General features: G+C 35.1%; 1 protein-coding gene across 1 annotated transcript in view; it reads right to left on the bottom strand.

Moving 5' to 3' along the window:
- The window catches only part of LOC142335425 (uncharacterized), a 35,788-nt gene extending 19,906 nt beyond the window's left edge, over positions 1 to 15,882 (bottom strand). The window contains exons 1-2 of the mRNA XM_075383906.1: positions 15,597 to 15,882; positions 13,381 to 13,622 (exon numbers count right to left, since the gene is read on the bottom strand). Coding sequence (XP_075240021.1) covers positions 13,381 to 13,622; positions 15,597 to 15,793 — 439 coding nt within the window. The 5' untranslated portion in view covers positions 15,794 to 15,882. The remainder of the gene's footprint in view (positions 1 to 13,380; positions 13,623 to 15,596) is intronic.
- Positions 15,883 to 16,931: the final 1,049 nt, after the last annotated feature.

The raw sequence follows: 16,931 nt of genomic DNA, 5'->3' as shown, positions 1-16,931 counted from the left end.
ACTACTCTGTATTGCATCAAGACGATAAGGACGCATCAGCTAACGACTGTTATCCAATTATTGCTCAAGTCAAAGGCGAAAGAAAGAAACTTATTAATATAAATGATGAAGGTGACTTTAGCGTAGATGATGCACCAGACTACATAGATGAACACTGTAACGCTATACACAGTTTCTCTGATTGTTTTTGCTACGGCACACAAATAAATCAAATAAAGAAATTAAATTCAGAACTAACTAGCGAGTATGGTAATCATTACTATTCCGATATGGAAGAAATAGCTGAAATAAGTGATGACCGAGAAGGTTATGATGACCAAGATTGGTTAGACTTAGTAGAAGGTAATATTGAAAACTCACTTATTGAACAATTAGAATCTGCTAAAGCCGACTATATCAGACGGAAAAAATTTAAGAAACTTATTGAACCAGAAGCTTTTCAAAACATCTCAGAAAAAGATGTCCACACAGATATATTAGATTTAATAGCTAAAGTTACAAATTTTGCAAAAAACGCTAATCTTGACACCGATAATATTCTTGACGAACAAGTAAACGACTCCGTGATAAATAAAGTTAGAGATTGGCTAAAATTAGGCAAAGCTCCAGAAAAGGACTACATTATTAAACAATCTAAAGCACTGCAAACTTATAGGAATAATTTCAACTTGTTGTTTCTAGAGAATCAATATGATTTACTCTGTTATTCCGAACCTTGTGAAGACGGCTCTTTTGACGTTAGGATATGTGCACCACTTTCGCTATTTATAAAGATATTCGAAGTCGCACATACGCATGAACTTAGTGGTCATAGAGCAGAGAGCACAACTTACAATAGAGTTAAGCGATATTTCTATTGGCCCGGTATGTTTAAATGGATTGAAATGTTAATGTTAGATTGTTTAAGTTGCCAAACTAATAAGTCAGCACGCAAAGATTTGAACGAAGCACCCTTAGAACCATGGGGACAATTAGAAGCTATACCCCTACATACACTTCATATTGATCATAAAGGTCCACTACGACCACTCAGTAAAGGAAATAGATTTTGTCTTGTAATAGTAGACGTTTTCTCTAGATTTATACAAGTATACCCTTGCAAGAATGCTGAAGCTCTCGAAACAGTAAATCAACTAGAGAAATTTATAACTACATTTGGTATACCGCAACAAATAGTACATGATAACGGCAATGCTTTTATTAGTAATGATTTCGTTCACTACACAAAGGAAATGGGAATTACACTATGCCCCCGAACTGCATATTCACCGTGGACTAACGGCAAAGTAGAAGTACAAAATAAACATTTGACTAATTACCTAAGACATTTTATTAGTAAAAGTGGATCTAATTGGTCCGAGTACACTAGTAAATTTGCATTTTCACACAATACTACAATACTGCAGAAAACTACAGTACGGGATATACCCCTTATGAAATACTATTTGGAACGAAACCGCAAATACCCTTATCACTAAAGTTAGGACTACAACGAGATAATCAAAAGAAATGCACATCAGAGTATTATAATAATCTACCGCCACACTCGCATAGTGAAGAAACTTGTAATAACAAAAAGATAGAGAAATTATTACAAAACAGATTATCTAACGAAATGTTAAAGCGAGAGAATACATTTAAAACAATATACTCGATTACCTACACTAAATGTAGACAAACTACGAATAAAGCGCACAAGTATAGAAATAGATTCAAACTCGGAAAACCTACACCTGAAGGTAGAAAAGTACTACTAGAAAATCACTCTAAAGGACTACTAAAGTCTAAAAAGCTACAAGAGCTACGCTCAGGCTCTTACACTGTGCAACGAATGCTAACAAATACTACATATGAAATACAACATGATAAAACAAATGAGAAGAAAACCGTGCATAGAAATCATATAGTACTTTATTACCCGAAAGAAGAAAAAGTACAAGAATTAGTTGAGAACTATATAGTCCCAGACGACACGGATGATTATTATACTCAATATAATAAGCATAATATATCCAGAACTAATGCTTATAGAGGCGCACAACATATTGCTATTTCGCAGTGGCCCTTAGTAGAAACACAATATACTGTTAATCCTAGTACTACACTACAGCCAACATTTAACGTTGAGGCTACTCCAACAAAAGATTCAGGCTTAGAATCGCTACAAACACGAGCAGATAATACTACGCATATACAAGGCACAAGCTCTTCTAGTTTTCTACCCCCACGCATTTCAACCCCCTACCCTATGCAAAATATGTATTCACCTAATAGCCCACAGCAAGAAAATTTTTCTACCCCACCTGATAGTACTAATAAATTTAAAGCTACACGCAAATTATTCCCCCAAGCATCGCATAATACCCCCACATCATCACCTCATAATTCTACACCTACAGCATCACCTAATATATCTAATTTACCAGACGCAAACGAAATATTGAGCAGACCTCAACGTAATAGAAAAGCACCTACATTCTTTGGTGAACCTATTCCTTCTGACTTGCTACATAAACTCAAAAAGAAATAGAGACACAAAATCTCTTTTCAAATAATAACTTTTATATTAAAAGCGTTTTTACGCACAAAACCAAATAAAAAGTAGATAACAGCATAAATGCGAAAAAGAAGAGCTCTATATGTAACATACAAGCAGTTAAAAGTTATTTGATTACCAGAAATTTTTGTACAAGGCCCTTCATTACTGAATGTTTTAGACCCCCAGGCTTGAAGAGAAGGAATTCTTGATAATTCCAGGCCTTTAACATCTTATATGCATCCTGCAATACTGGGCCTACTTCTGGATCCCACCACGCCTCTTGTAATGCCCATAAGTGGTTTTCTAACTTCTCGTGAGCCTCATATTCCCATTCTACCTTGTGGCCCACGTTAAACTCCTTGAAGAACTAAACACAAAACTGTACCCTATACCAAACTTTATTTTAAAACTTTTTTTACTCCTTCCCCTTTTTCTCATATGCAAGCTTCATATTCCAACATTTGGTCTCAATACACAATTTTTTCTCAAACAGCCAGGCTGAAGGCCTCTAGATTACACAAATTTAAATCTAGAAGTCAATAAACAGTACTCACATTTCTCCCCAAAAAGAACTCAATCACATCCACTGTCCTGCTAGAGACAGTGCGAGTTTCTCGCTTGTCCCACGGATTGAGCATGGTACTGGCCCGACAGATTCCCAATACTTCTTCATGCCCCAAAATGATGTTAAGGTGCTTGTATGAAGTTGATAAGTAAAACAGAAAATCAGAAGCTTCCAAACCCCCGATATTTTCATTAATATAGTTTTTATAAAGGTACTGACGCACCTTTAGCCTGAAATCAGAAACAGGAACTAGAACTATGCCCTGTTGTTCAAGAAGATATTCAGCCTCACATAACAAGTTTTGAAGCTCCTCACCCGGCTCCAAGAAATTCATATCCCAGAAAGACATAACGAAGATTTTAAAGTTTAAGATTAAATCGAGAAGAAAATAATGATGAAAATAATGAAAAGAAATAAGAAATGAACAGAAAAGGAAATTAAGAAGATACAAATAGAGGATAAAAATTAAGGAACTAAGATTAAGGAAAAGAAAGAATAAAAGTTTAAGGTTAAATCGAGAATAAAGAAAGAAAGTTAGTGATGAAAAATTAAGAAAGTTAAAGAAATCAGAGAGAGGCTAAAGATTTGAGTAAGAGAACAACTGTATAGTATGAACGTTTAAGGCAAAAAGCAAATAGCCCACTCAACACAAATCCTACATAAAGTACGCAATTAATCACCATTGCAAGCTGTTACACACACAAAAACTTCTATACATGTTCAAAACTCATACTTTCACAATTTACGCATACCTTTTATTGCAAACTGACGCTGAAAACACATGTTACCAAAAGCAAAGCTAAGTAGAAGTTATTCCCCCATGAGCAATTACTTTATCTAAGTTAATTACCTTGAGTACAGGAATGTGTCCCTTGCAAACTATTTAGTCCACGCTAAATCGCATTTAGTCAGGAACACACACTTTAAGCAACCGACATAGTCAACAAATAGAGCTACTTTACTAGCTTAAACACACAAGGAATGTTTAAAGTAAACCTTAGAGCACTTATGAACAATAACTAACTAGCCGCACAATTACAACTTCTACACACAAGAGTTATTCAACTAAGAACAAACAAATACCCGCTACTAGAACAAATAGAAATCGATTTAGTATTATGGCTAAGGCCCACTTCTATCACCAGTCAGTTGAACATGCATTTCAATCCTACACTAACTTAAATTAATAAAATGAGCTAAATCATAAAAATTATACGAAAAACTTCAAATATTAACTAACCCTTTTTCTGAACGCGTCCAGGTAAGAAACTCAAAATTTGTCCAAATATGCACAAAAACATAGCGAAGAAAACTATGGGAACAGATTTTTAATGTCTGGCCTATAAGTAGAGAAATCTTACCTTGAACAAGCACAAAAATATCGAAAAACTGAACTTACCGCTCATTAAGTTCTAAGAGGTCTCCGAAAGTTTTTGCTGAAGAAAAATTGTTATTTCTTGGCTTAACTCAAGCACTCATAACTGTACTACAGCCCTACATCTGGGATTTCTCAAATTCGTATCCTAAGTTAGTATAAGTAGAGAAACCACAACTCAAACAGCGCAAAAATATAGAAAAATAGAACTTTCAGCTCAATAAGTTCTAAGAGGTCTCCGAAAATTTCTGTTGAAGTACAAGTATTACTTTTCAGCATAACTCAACCATTGACATCTATCATATAGCCCTACATCTGCGATTTCTTAAATTCGGACCAGAAGTTCCTCTTTAAGACACATATTTTAATCGTATAGAACATATAAAAACAGCAAATCCTGAACGTTCAGTTTTGCAAAATTATTGTAATGTGCTTGTCATATGACCAATTTATCACGTTGCTATATGCCACTAGTCAAGGCTAGCCATTGGCCAATCAGGTTTGAGCACACAAATTATGGTTACTTAACCCTGAGAACCACTATTTAAGAGCCTTACCCAAATTCAAAATCACTTTTCTCAGTTACCTTCTGAAATCAATTACTTCTTTCTCTCTCAAATTCAGCTTTAACTAAACCATCTCTCTCTCTCTCTCTCTCTCTCTCTCTCTCTTTCTTTCTTTCTCTCTGTCTCAAATTCTATCTTCACATTTTTGCCCCTTTCAAATAATAACTTAGAAAACTTAGAAAAGTTTTCAAGCATTTCAATTTGTGAACACCAAATATTTGTCACAACACATCTCCACAACACATATACCAGGTATCTCAGTTCAATATTGATTCTCAATTCATTTCTCAGTCACTAACTATAGCAGGAGTTTATAACTCTTTAGAGACTGACAATTTAGAAAGTCCTAAATCCCAAACACTACCCACACTGAACATTTTCATCACTTGTTAACACCCATAGCACAGAGTTAGAACCCGCTTCAAAGCTGATCAATCCTAATTTATGACCGACGTTTCATTCGACCAAAACGGTTTTCTTATTTCTCTTTCTATCAACCCTGATACACTTGTGAAAGTTTCCATTAAGGCAAATCAAAAGCTGAAATTTAATAGTGAGTTTAACACCTTAACCAGTTGTCAAATTTCTAACGAAGTAAGAACTGTAGTATTCTTTGCTACTAACTCTAACGAAGACCCTATTGCTGTCTTCTGGGGCAAATACAATCCTCAACAACTTAACAGTCTATTACTTCAAATTCATTCTTCAAGCCTAGTTGACCTAGACATTTTAAATGTCCCTTGTTTGGTTTTAGAACCACCAACTGATCAATGAATATTCCGCTAAACGATTATTGGGTTATAGCTTCAAGAACAACTTTCTCAACTTCCTACAGTCCTTATAACATCCCACATAAAATCTTAAAATTTAACAATAAATCAGCCACAAATGACCGATCGTATAATTCATAGAAAGAAAACATTGTTATTTTCTTCGTTAAAGACCAGTTTGTAAACTTAGAAATAAATGTTTGTTGGACCCCTAACAAACCAGAACATATTGAACGCTTTCATTTCCAATTAAACAACAGAGACGAAACAGACCTTGATATCATCGAAGCTCCCTTTACTGTAGACCCTTAATCTATGTTACCACCTTCCCTTGAAACACAAGTTCTTACTGCCCTTGCAATCGACCTGCAATCGTATATTAGAATATTCCTCCTAAAGAAAATATTGAAATTCGGAAATAAAACTGTAACACTTGACAAGTGTTTTGTTTCCAATCAACAGAGAACAGTTGCATTCTTCGTAAAATCAGAAAATAACGCAAAATTTGTCATAATTTGGGTACCCTATAATCCTGCTCACGTTCACGAGCTAAAATATCAGATTACTTTCACGGATAATATTAACTTGAATTTGTTAGACTCACCTTATACTGTCTTCGTTTATTAAATGGAAGACGGAGAAATCAAGAAATCACCAGCAATAGACGAAGTAATAAAGGTAAGTTACAAAATGTTTATTTTTATGTCACTCTGTTTAACTCTGTTCCCACCTGCTGCAACTGATAGTGAATTCGAAATTACATTAGAGATATTCTTTGAATTTGCAGATTCTCACCCACACTTCTTAGAATGTGTCAAATATAGAAACAATTGTTTACCTGAAGAAATTCCGTACCTTAAATTACTAGACCCTCCTGAAATGCTATTAAGTTGGTCAAAACGCAACGTCCGTTTGCCACTATCACTGATTGAAGACCAGTTGTTTAAAGAAAATCTTACTGATAAGAAAGCGTTTCTTTCAAAAGTAGAATATTTTTTAACCTACATCGGAAACCAAATTCGTTCTGCTCAGTTTCTCAAACTTATTGCTATAATACCTCTTGCACTTCTCTGTGTTATAACTGCTTGCTATACAAAATATTTGATCTTTAATATATTTCTTGCATTATTACTCTTAACGTCTTTCACTGACGCCAGACCAATTGAAAAGATGAGTATCTATGAAAACACAGCTCCTAACCTTCATGTTAACCACTTTGATTGCTCAAAAATGATCTCAAACCAGATGTATTCTCTCAACAAAGTAGCACCCTGCGAAATTCGCCCTGATAAAATTAGCACTAATCAAGCACGAGTCACTCTCTACCAAAGAAATTATAAAGTTAAACTAGAATCAACTATGTGCAAAGCAACCCAACAGCAATTACGTTGGTTTTGCGATTCTTTTGACTCTAGCGGCATAGATGCCAGACATAATACTATTACTACTTCAGTTAAGCTTGATGCTCAGAAATGCAAACTTGCAAAGGAAAGAAAAAGATAAAGCTTTCCCCTTCTTCTAATTCAGTAGAATTCGACGTCGACAAATCTTTATTCTCAAATTTTAACTCAGGCGATGTTGGAACTGGGAACAATGAATGTAACTCCCGAGGTTGGATTACACATTACACTTATGAAACATATATGCAAAATGTTAGCCTGAATGTAAACCTTAGAGATGGCACAGTTAATAACTGGAAAAATATACCTCTACCTTGTCCTTTGTCAGCAGGAGGCTGCGATTCTACATCTACTGATCCATTTGCATACACTTGGGATGAACCCAATAATTGTCTTTTCACTATAATTCGCAATTTTGACGCTCAAATGATTAAAGCTAATGACAAATACTATATAGTAAAGGATCCTAAATTTACTTCAGCTCAGTCAGATTTCGACTTACAAAGCTTTATGTTCCAAGTTTATAATAAACCACAGTCTTTATGTAGTCATCCACGAATAGTATATCCTACGCCATATGATTCTCTATACATTAGTCTTCGTGACGGATTTGACATGAACACTGGAGAACCCATTCACAAATTTAAACCCGATACTGGTGCTATAACTCTGAAAAATAAATTCTATTCCAGTGACAACAAAACAGTTGATACAACATATTCTCAAGTTTATGAGAATGTTGATTTCGAAGCACATCTTGGAACAAAAATTGACTATTTACACTTTAATAATCTTCGGCAACTTCAAACTTCTACTCTAGAGCTATTAAGAAATGACTGTGAATTAGAGCGCTCAACTATTCTTAACACTGTAATGATTTCTCATGAAAATCCGCGTTTAGCTGGATATACCTTAACAAGAAACAGATCTATGTTTCTCAAAACAAATGGCAATGTTGCCTGGCTATATAATTGTCCTGAATTTCATTCACCCTTACAGATTCTTAATAAGTGCTATAATCGAATACCAATTCTTTATGAAGATGAAATTCATTTCGTTGATCCGATTTCTAGACAAACTTTCACTGAAGCCGAAGAACAATTGTGCTCTGATAAACATTCAAACTTATTTCACCTAGATGTTGACGATGATAATTCATGGGTTGAACTAACCCCACAAATCACAAAAGTAAGAGGACCTGAACTCTTTAAACCACATATAGTTATTCAACAAATTGCGAATGTTATTACTGCAAGTATTTATGCTTCTATCTACACATATAAAGAAATGATGTCATTCTGGAATTCAATAACTTTCAACTCCAATATGAAAGGAGTTCTGAAACACTTTACTAAGTCATTAATAGATAGCAGAGAATCCTTGTCAAATATTTCAGGCACGAATTATTATAACTCTAGAACTATTTATCTAGATTCATTCATTTCACCGGACTTCTTTAATAATCAATTTGTTGAAACCTTTGGTAAAATACAATATATAATTGAGCGATGCGGAATATTCTTTGCCGCTTTCTTATTCATTAAGCTACTCATCGACATAGTTTTATTCTTAATTCGAGCAATGCAAATTAACAAAATTACAGATGCATCTATTCACTTTGGTAAGGCACTCTTTGCTGCCACATTTGACTTAATGTCAGTTCCAATTTTGACTTCTATCTATCAAGCAACTAATTCTGATAATAATAACACTGATGAAAATAGAGAACGGACAATGCAAGTTCCAAAAACCGAAAATATTAATATTAGAGAACGAGTTATTCAAACTCCACCTTATACAGAGAATACAGGCTTACAAGCTTTAAGATTTGAGAATAAAAGTGGTTATCCAAACCTACATGATGAGAATAATAAAGACAAAAATAGAAACGATCACAACGTTCCTACGTCTCCAGTATAGGATTAATTCCTCTATTACTTTAATTTCATCAAACTATATGATGATAATATAATACAGACTGACTTCATATTTACTACTGATTTACTTTGAAAGAGAATACAAAAAAATAAAAAAAAGAGAGAATACTTGCAAAATAACTTCAAAAATATACTCTTAGGATAGAATAAGAGTAGAGAATACTTGATATTTCAGGAACTTTCTTCAATCCCTAACGAACTGATACCAGTCTTTCAGAAGGAACCTTCAAGTGGTTGGCCCGAATACAATACACAATCAACTTCTAAACCTCAATCTGGAGTTAAACAACTTGACAGACTAGTACAACCCACAACTCACGTTACCCCATCTACAACTTTTCTCTCAGCTATCAAGATTTCAGCAGTACAAACTCAAGCAACTAGTGCAAATTCATCAACGACGGTTACATCATCCAAGAAGAGAACTAAAACTGCAGATACAATTGCAAAGAAACAACCACGTAAACAATTCATTAGAGAGACATTCAGCCCAGCGACACCGCTAGAAGTAAATATAGCCAAGACAAACAGTACGGCACCCAACGTCTTAGCAAACACTACAACTACTCAATCGTCACGACCAAACTTTCTTAATCTTCATAATTTCACAACTACCCCCTGCAAGACCGCCTACAAAAACAACATCAAGCTGAAATACAAACTAAAACCCCCGGTTTTAGTGGACACCCAAACTACGATACAAATTTAATCTACCAGTTGCAACCCAACATCAATAGATTCAATCTCATTGGTTATTTGTCAAACAAAAACTCCTATCTACTAACTAATCACAACCTACAAGGACAAACAATACAAGTCCCGTTTGATAATATTACAGCAAACCTCACTCCTCAGCTTGATACCTTCACTTATCAGGTACAGCAAAACTTTCTGACAGAAAGACAACGCTCTCAACAGCTCGAACAACGGATTACTGAGCTCCAACTGGTGATCGCAAATCTGAAGCATCAACTCCACATCCTCTGCTCATCACGTTGAGCACTCGCGGAATGGAATAGATAAATTTGTGGTTGTTGATGTTCAGTACTTCCTTCATTACTTCTTCTTCTTTCTCCCGCGGTGAGGAAAATTATTCGCTGGTTTAAACGAACGCCTAATTATCAGTCATTTTGATTACCTTACTCTCTTTGATTCCATTACTCACATCAAGTAAAGTAATCCGCATTGAAACTATCCTCAATGATTACACTTAGCGCAATTTATGGTGAACAATGAGTCCATTCTTATCTTTAGATAGCAGATTTGATTTGTTCTCGCTTCTCTAATAAAATCTATTCTTTATCTTTACGATTTATCTTGCTTACGACATCATTCGATTGTTCCTTCGAATTCCATAATTTATTTAATGTCTTACAACCTTTCAGTAGACGTTAAAAATTTCAAAACATATTGTGATCTCGCTGAATTTATTCAATCGCAAGTTATTAAAACTTCGAAAACATTCTTAGTTGGAAATAAATTCTATACACCATTGTCAGTTCATTGGACATTTGAGTTACAAGAGATTATCTTATTCTTGCAAGATAACAATTCCATTGAAATTGTAGTTTATTTTCATCAAATTCCTGAGTACCATTTATTTGAAATTTTAAAGCTTATTCATACAGAAGAAATTCTTAACATCAATAATCTAAACTTTCGACCGCTCACTTATTTCAATTAAATTGTTAGTCTTCAATATTTTGGTGATCACGGATATAGAAATGTTGCAACCTTTTGTTAACAGGTATGCATTCATCGCCATCCGCCATTTATAGTTTAAGTACTTTTTGGATCTTCCTGTCAATTTCTTTCAAAGATTAAATGGTCTTCCATTCTCCCCATTGACACAAAAATTGAAATGAACACATATTTTGAAGGAGGTGTTGATATCGAATGGCTTAGAGATTATTGTCAACTCTCTGATCATGTTGAATCCGCTTGGGTTAACAGATTTTTTTAACGATAAAGTTTTCAGAATCTCCGAATTATATTTTTCTGAATTTCAATGCGAAGTTATTTTATTTCTTGAAGACTTTGAACAAAAAGAAATTGCGTTACCAAATATTCAGAAAGTGAATTGAAGCATAGCCCATATTGTGATTTGTTGTTAACTTTTCTGCAAGGGATTGTTTTTCGGTTGTGCTCATTCTTGAAGCTTAAAGTCAATGTTAAGTTTTTGTCAGAATTGAGGACACTGAATAAAATTTCTTACAGTGTTGTACTGAAGTGTGCAACACTCAGTAACACTAATTGATAATCTTAGTGCTATTTTGAGAACTTACGTTATAGTGCGTGAAGCACAAACTTGATTTGGACAAAGTCCATTTTAACGTGTGAACAAATTACTAAGTAGTTTTGAATAAGCTACTATTTTAAGATCACTAACTTAAACTGAGAATACTATGACGTGATATTGTCACGCCACACAGATAACACCAAGTTAACCTTGGTAACTCTGTCGACACTGTTATCTCTATCCAATAGGATACTAGAGAACCACGTGTCCGCAAGTATAAAAGGAGCTTGCACGCTCAACCACCAACACTTTCTGGTCCCTGATAACTTTTGGTTTAAAATCATACTCCCGTATTGCTCCCTTGCTCAATCTCAGCTTACTTGAGATATTTTTCAAACTTAGAATATTTTGTGACTTATTCTTAACTAAGAACTCTCTAAGTCATAAAATATTAACTTAGCACAAATTTGGAAATCAGGTAAGTTTAACTTAACTTCTCTAAGTTATAATTTAACATCTCTTAAACTCTAACTAAGTTACAAGTTAACTTAGAGTAACTCAACTTGTACTATTTAGTGCTATCTCAGTCTTAACAACTTTAATTATTCTATCCCTTCATGCTCGGTTCATAATTGATGCTGTTTAACATAACTTATTAATTCATATTTGCATTTAACTTTCTCTAATACTTAACTATATACCAAGAGTAGAACTAGGGGTTGAACTCTCAAGTTATACATGTGGTCCCGCGATTAACCCCGTTGTTTAAGTATCTAATGTACGGACCAGTAGTATAGTGTATTTGGATTTGCAGCAAAAATGCCGACAGGCGGATTTGCGTACAAAGGCCTCATAATGCAACGTTTAGGAAAAATTTGGTTGCTCAAAATGCATGATGAAAAACGGTTTTTGGAGCCAAACTATTACATGGCCATACTTTTTGAGCTTGATAGGTGAGGTAGCCACACTCAGGTATAAAAGTCCCAACTTTATCCGGAGTGATCCACCAAAATTTTTATTACATACAATTTTTCCTATTTTGGATTGGACCCATTTTTTTTTACCACAGTAACAGCTGAAAAGAATTATGTTACACAACCTAAAACTTCACAGAGAGGTTTATTTCTAAATGTTTTTGAAACCCTTAAATTCATTTTTTATTACTTCAAAACCCAAGGTTTGCGGGAAAATTATCTCATTACAAAAAAGAGTAAAAAAATATGTGTCATTGTCGTTGTATAGATTTTAAAAAAATAAAATACAGCGGACGATATTTTCCTTAAATGATATACTAAATCATTCCACCAAGCTGTTTGTGCTGGTCAGTTATATTTAATAATGGAACATTTTAAAATATTCTCAGAGTTTTCTTTAAAAAATTAACAAACGAAATGAGCAAAGATAGCTAGTTTTCTCTGCTATTGGAAAAAAATCAAATTTTTGGTTTTCTCTATGTAACTACGAAATCCCTAAGTTAAGGTGGTTTTAAAATAAACAATATGATAGATCTGAAATTCGAAGAGATATTTGAACAGCAATTCAAAACTACTTAGCAAATTTTTCTTCCCGCTTCTTTTGAAAAGTTTAACTACCATAGTTTTGTAGCTAAACCTCCTAAAATCACTTAGTTTAGGTCAAAATTTCATAAACAATTTGACCAGCCATTCTGGAGTCATCCAGTTATGTTTAATTTTAAATGTTAAAGCAACAATACCGGTTGTAAATTATCCCCCAAGTTGAGGTCCCAGACCAAGATGACATCTGATCTGAATATCCCAGACAAAAATGAAATCTGATCAGCCCATTCCAGACCAAAGTGACTTTGCTCAGACCAAAATCAAACCATTGACCAGACTTTAGTGCGCTCGAACCCATTTCTAGACCTTGTAATTTTGGTCTAAAAACGCGCCGTCGAGTTGGGCCTGATCAAGTCACTTCCGTCGGGGTCCTCGACCCGGGCTGAGATCATAATCGACTCAGGAAAATTACCCTGTTTTTGTGGGAAATGTCGTCGTGTACGGAATTTGTCGGATTCCAAATCAAGCGCCTTCACGCCGAAGGGCTCTCTGGGCTTGCTTTGATGTACAGTGGATGCTGGGTCTCCTGGACTGGCATTCATGGCTGTGATATGATCGAACGCGTGACTCTCCCAGAAAGGAATTCCGAAGTGTCTGCTCTGAGGGTGCTCCCAGGTGCGTTTTAGGTCTACTTCCACAGCACAATAGGATTCCCTTGAAAAAAGCACTCAGAATTTTACCTTTTTTCCAGAGTTTGTCAGCTATCCCATTCAGTTTTGGAAAAAAAACATCATAATTTTGGATAATGTAGGGAAAATTCTTCAAGAAAAAACCTCAAAGAAAAAATGAGCCGCGCATTTGCCGCATTTGTCTATACCTCGCGGGCCATGGACATGCCTTAGCACCACGTGGGACTTGATATGAAACTATCAAAACCAACCAAATGATCACGAACAATGTTTTTAGACAAATGTCTGACTGCTGTAGTTTAAATAACATGATCTTTAATTCAATATTAACATGAGGTATTTTCCGCGGCATTTTTTCTCTGAGAAGTCTGTTTTGCGTAAACCCTCCTCATTACATATCAACCGCAGCGGCACACCAATTTCTAAACACAAGAACGCAGGCAAGTTTCACATCGTCATTGTTAGATGCGCCGAGGTCTCAACGGAATTCAACGAATAATTATATAAGAAATGAGCACAAGGCGCCTAAATTTTTAAAACAAATACGCTCATTTCACTGCAATGTGGTAGTCTCATAAAAACATTGTCAACTCATTTCTGAAGTAATTTTCAGAAAACTTCTCGTCGACCTCGTTTTTTTTCTCGGATCTCGACCGGGTATTTTCATCGTCATCATTTAAAATTTTCATTTGAGGTAGAATTGCAATTTATATACAGACTTTACTTCAGAAAAAAACTGTTTTCCGATTGAAACGGACAATTTTGCTCCCTCTTGAAAGGCGGCAAAATTGAAGACAAGGAAAATAAGTCAACGAATACTTGTGGCTCAAACAATTCGACACGGTATTCTAAGTGCTTCAAAACAGAAAAAAATTCTCAAAGTCTAACAACAACCGAGCACTGACCACAAAGAGTGACATGAACTGCCAAATTGCCAATTCATTAACGTTAAGAAGGAATTACGTATTTTCGTCCTCAAAAAAAGTAACCAACTTTGCCCTTTGTTGAGTTGCGTAGTAGATTATCAACATCACATTTGCTTTGTCCGGAAACTTAAAGTTAATGAAAAAACATGATCTTAAGCAGGATTTACTTATTAAAAGTTTCTAAAAAGAAACTAACATTCGTTTTTTAACCCGATTGTGTTGAGCTGCGGACGGAAAAGTCTGGAACTAAAGGTCTGGACCCAGATTGGTCCAGACCGCAAAGCACAGACAGAAAGGTCTGGACTCAGATTGAATTCAACTCTGGTCAGACCGGCCCAGACTGAGGTGACTTCTGATCAGGCTATTATGCGCGTCGCCACTGCTTGCGCGCTTGAAGTTGCGCTCGAAAACCTCATCTGATCAGACTATTGAGTGATCGAAAGGCACTCATGATTAGACTAATGTGAGATCGTGTGCACTCAAATTCACTTTTGATCGGACTAAAATGCGCTATGAATCGCCTGTTATCTGTCTGATGTGCGCTCGAAATATATACTGATCAGAGAATGGCTGCAAACATGAAGAGATCTCTTAATATTGCAAAAATAGATTAGTTTCTATCAAAAACGATGTTATGCGTTCTGTTTTCAACTAAGAAAAAGCCAACTCTAAAAGTGTGCTAATTAAAAGAAAGCCCTATCATTGAATAAACAATTTAGTTCGTATACCATTGGTGCTTGTTTCTGACTCATTGGATAAAATTAGACAGTTTTCCATCAAAATGTCTTGATCCACATTTATTCAAACTTACTTCTGCAGTGCACCGCCAATTGCTATCAGCGAAACTCCTTGGTTCAGACGCTATTTGAGTCTCTGATCAGAACACTGCTGTATTAAAGTGCGGTCGAAGACTTTTCCAGTCCAATTAATTCGAGCGCACTAAGAGCAGATATGCGCTCGAAGATGATCTGATCGGAGGTCTATTTGGTATGGAAACACCTCGACCTGAGTTTGAAAGTTTTTGATGAGATAATTTGATCGAGAGGTGAAGGAGACGGAACTTGAAGCCATACCTTTCAATGTACAACATTCGTTGCCTCTCAGATCCCTGAAAGTTTGCTGAAGAAGATTTTCTATTGTTACCCTCATTGATGCTGTTGTTGTGGCGATAGTTGTGAGTGCTGCTTCTATTCTTGTTTGTATTGCTGCCATTTGATCCTCTGACTTGGCTGTTTTGTTTCCCGTTCTGTGCTACTGCTGTGTTCTGCATTTTGTGTAGGTACAATGCTCTATATCTAGCGTCAGGTTTTTATGCAATCTTTATTTTGTATTATCAAAATGTTGATATGCAGTAGCTTATTTTTGTGTGATTATGCATTTATGATATGCATAATCCTCCTTTTTGTACATTGAGCAGATGCGTTTGTTCCATTGCTGTCCAAAACAAAGAGAAAACAGTTACATAATAATTGCATTCATGCACGTTAAGCTGTATAATTATGCTTGGCGACAGTTCTGACTGAGGACGCACTCAGTAACAAATCTCGAGTTTTGTTTCTGGCCAATTAGGTTTCTGGTTTTCCTAGCCAGAGTGTCAAATATTCTTCGTAAAATAACAGATAAGTGATTTGAGAGCGGGAGTTATGTAAAAAAAAACAAAAAAAACCAGTCAAATAGTAAATCCCCTCAACTCATCCCAATTTTATGCGGGCTGCAAGAGGCCAGAAAGAATGATATTTTTGGTAAAATTTTGATGCGAATTAAGAAATTGATTTTCGGCTGCCATGAACCTCGTTAACGTGCGTTCGAACATGATATTCTGACCCGAGCTCATCTACTTAATTGTCAACCAAATGAAGAGATAGTCAAAAAAAGATGTTTGAGTTCAAAAACCTTGTTACGCACCCAAACTACGAATTAAATTAAATATTGTCATGCCTCATTACAGCGCTCATGAGATCATATGCCATTAAAAAGACTACGAGAACAAAAAACAAATAACAAAATAATCAAAAACAAAATTTTCACGGCAAAAACTCAACATCTAGAAATAAAAGCACCAAGTAACAACGTCAAAATGCAGTCAGATAAAATCGTAACTACAAAAATTTACTTTTTCTAAACTACACAGCTGATGCAACTTTTCCTTAATAAGACTACGAGACTAATCAGAAAAAAGAAGAATTAATCGGGCGAAATTTAAGAAGCAAACCAGGTTTTTCAATCAAAATAATTTCGAACGCCTTAAAAGACATTAGTTTTTAACGACAAAAACCTCAAAAAATTACAAAAAAGTCATAACAAAACCGATAGATCCTAGTTTTATTAGACTAAACCAAAGAAGTGGATTAAAGATGCAGAGAAACTCTGAAAATTAGGAATAATTCAGGAACGCATAAATTCTTGAA

Source organism: Convolutriloba macropyga, chromosome 2 (assembly GCF_964194025.1).
Source record: "Convolutriloba macropyga chromosome 2, txConMacr16.3, whole genome shotgun sequence".
NCBI classification, from domain to species: Eukaryota; Metazoa; Xenacoelomorpha; order Acoela; family Convolutidae; genus Convolutriloba; species Convolutriloba macropyga.
Note: the sequence above shows the minus strand (reverse complement) of the source record. Positions and strands in the feature narration are given on the sequence as shown.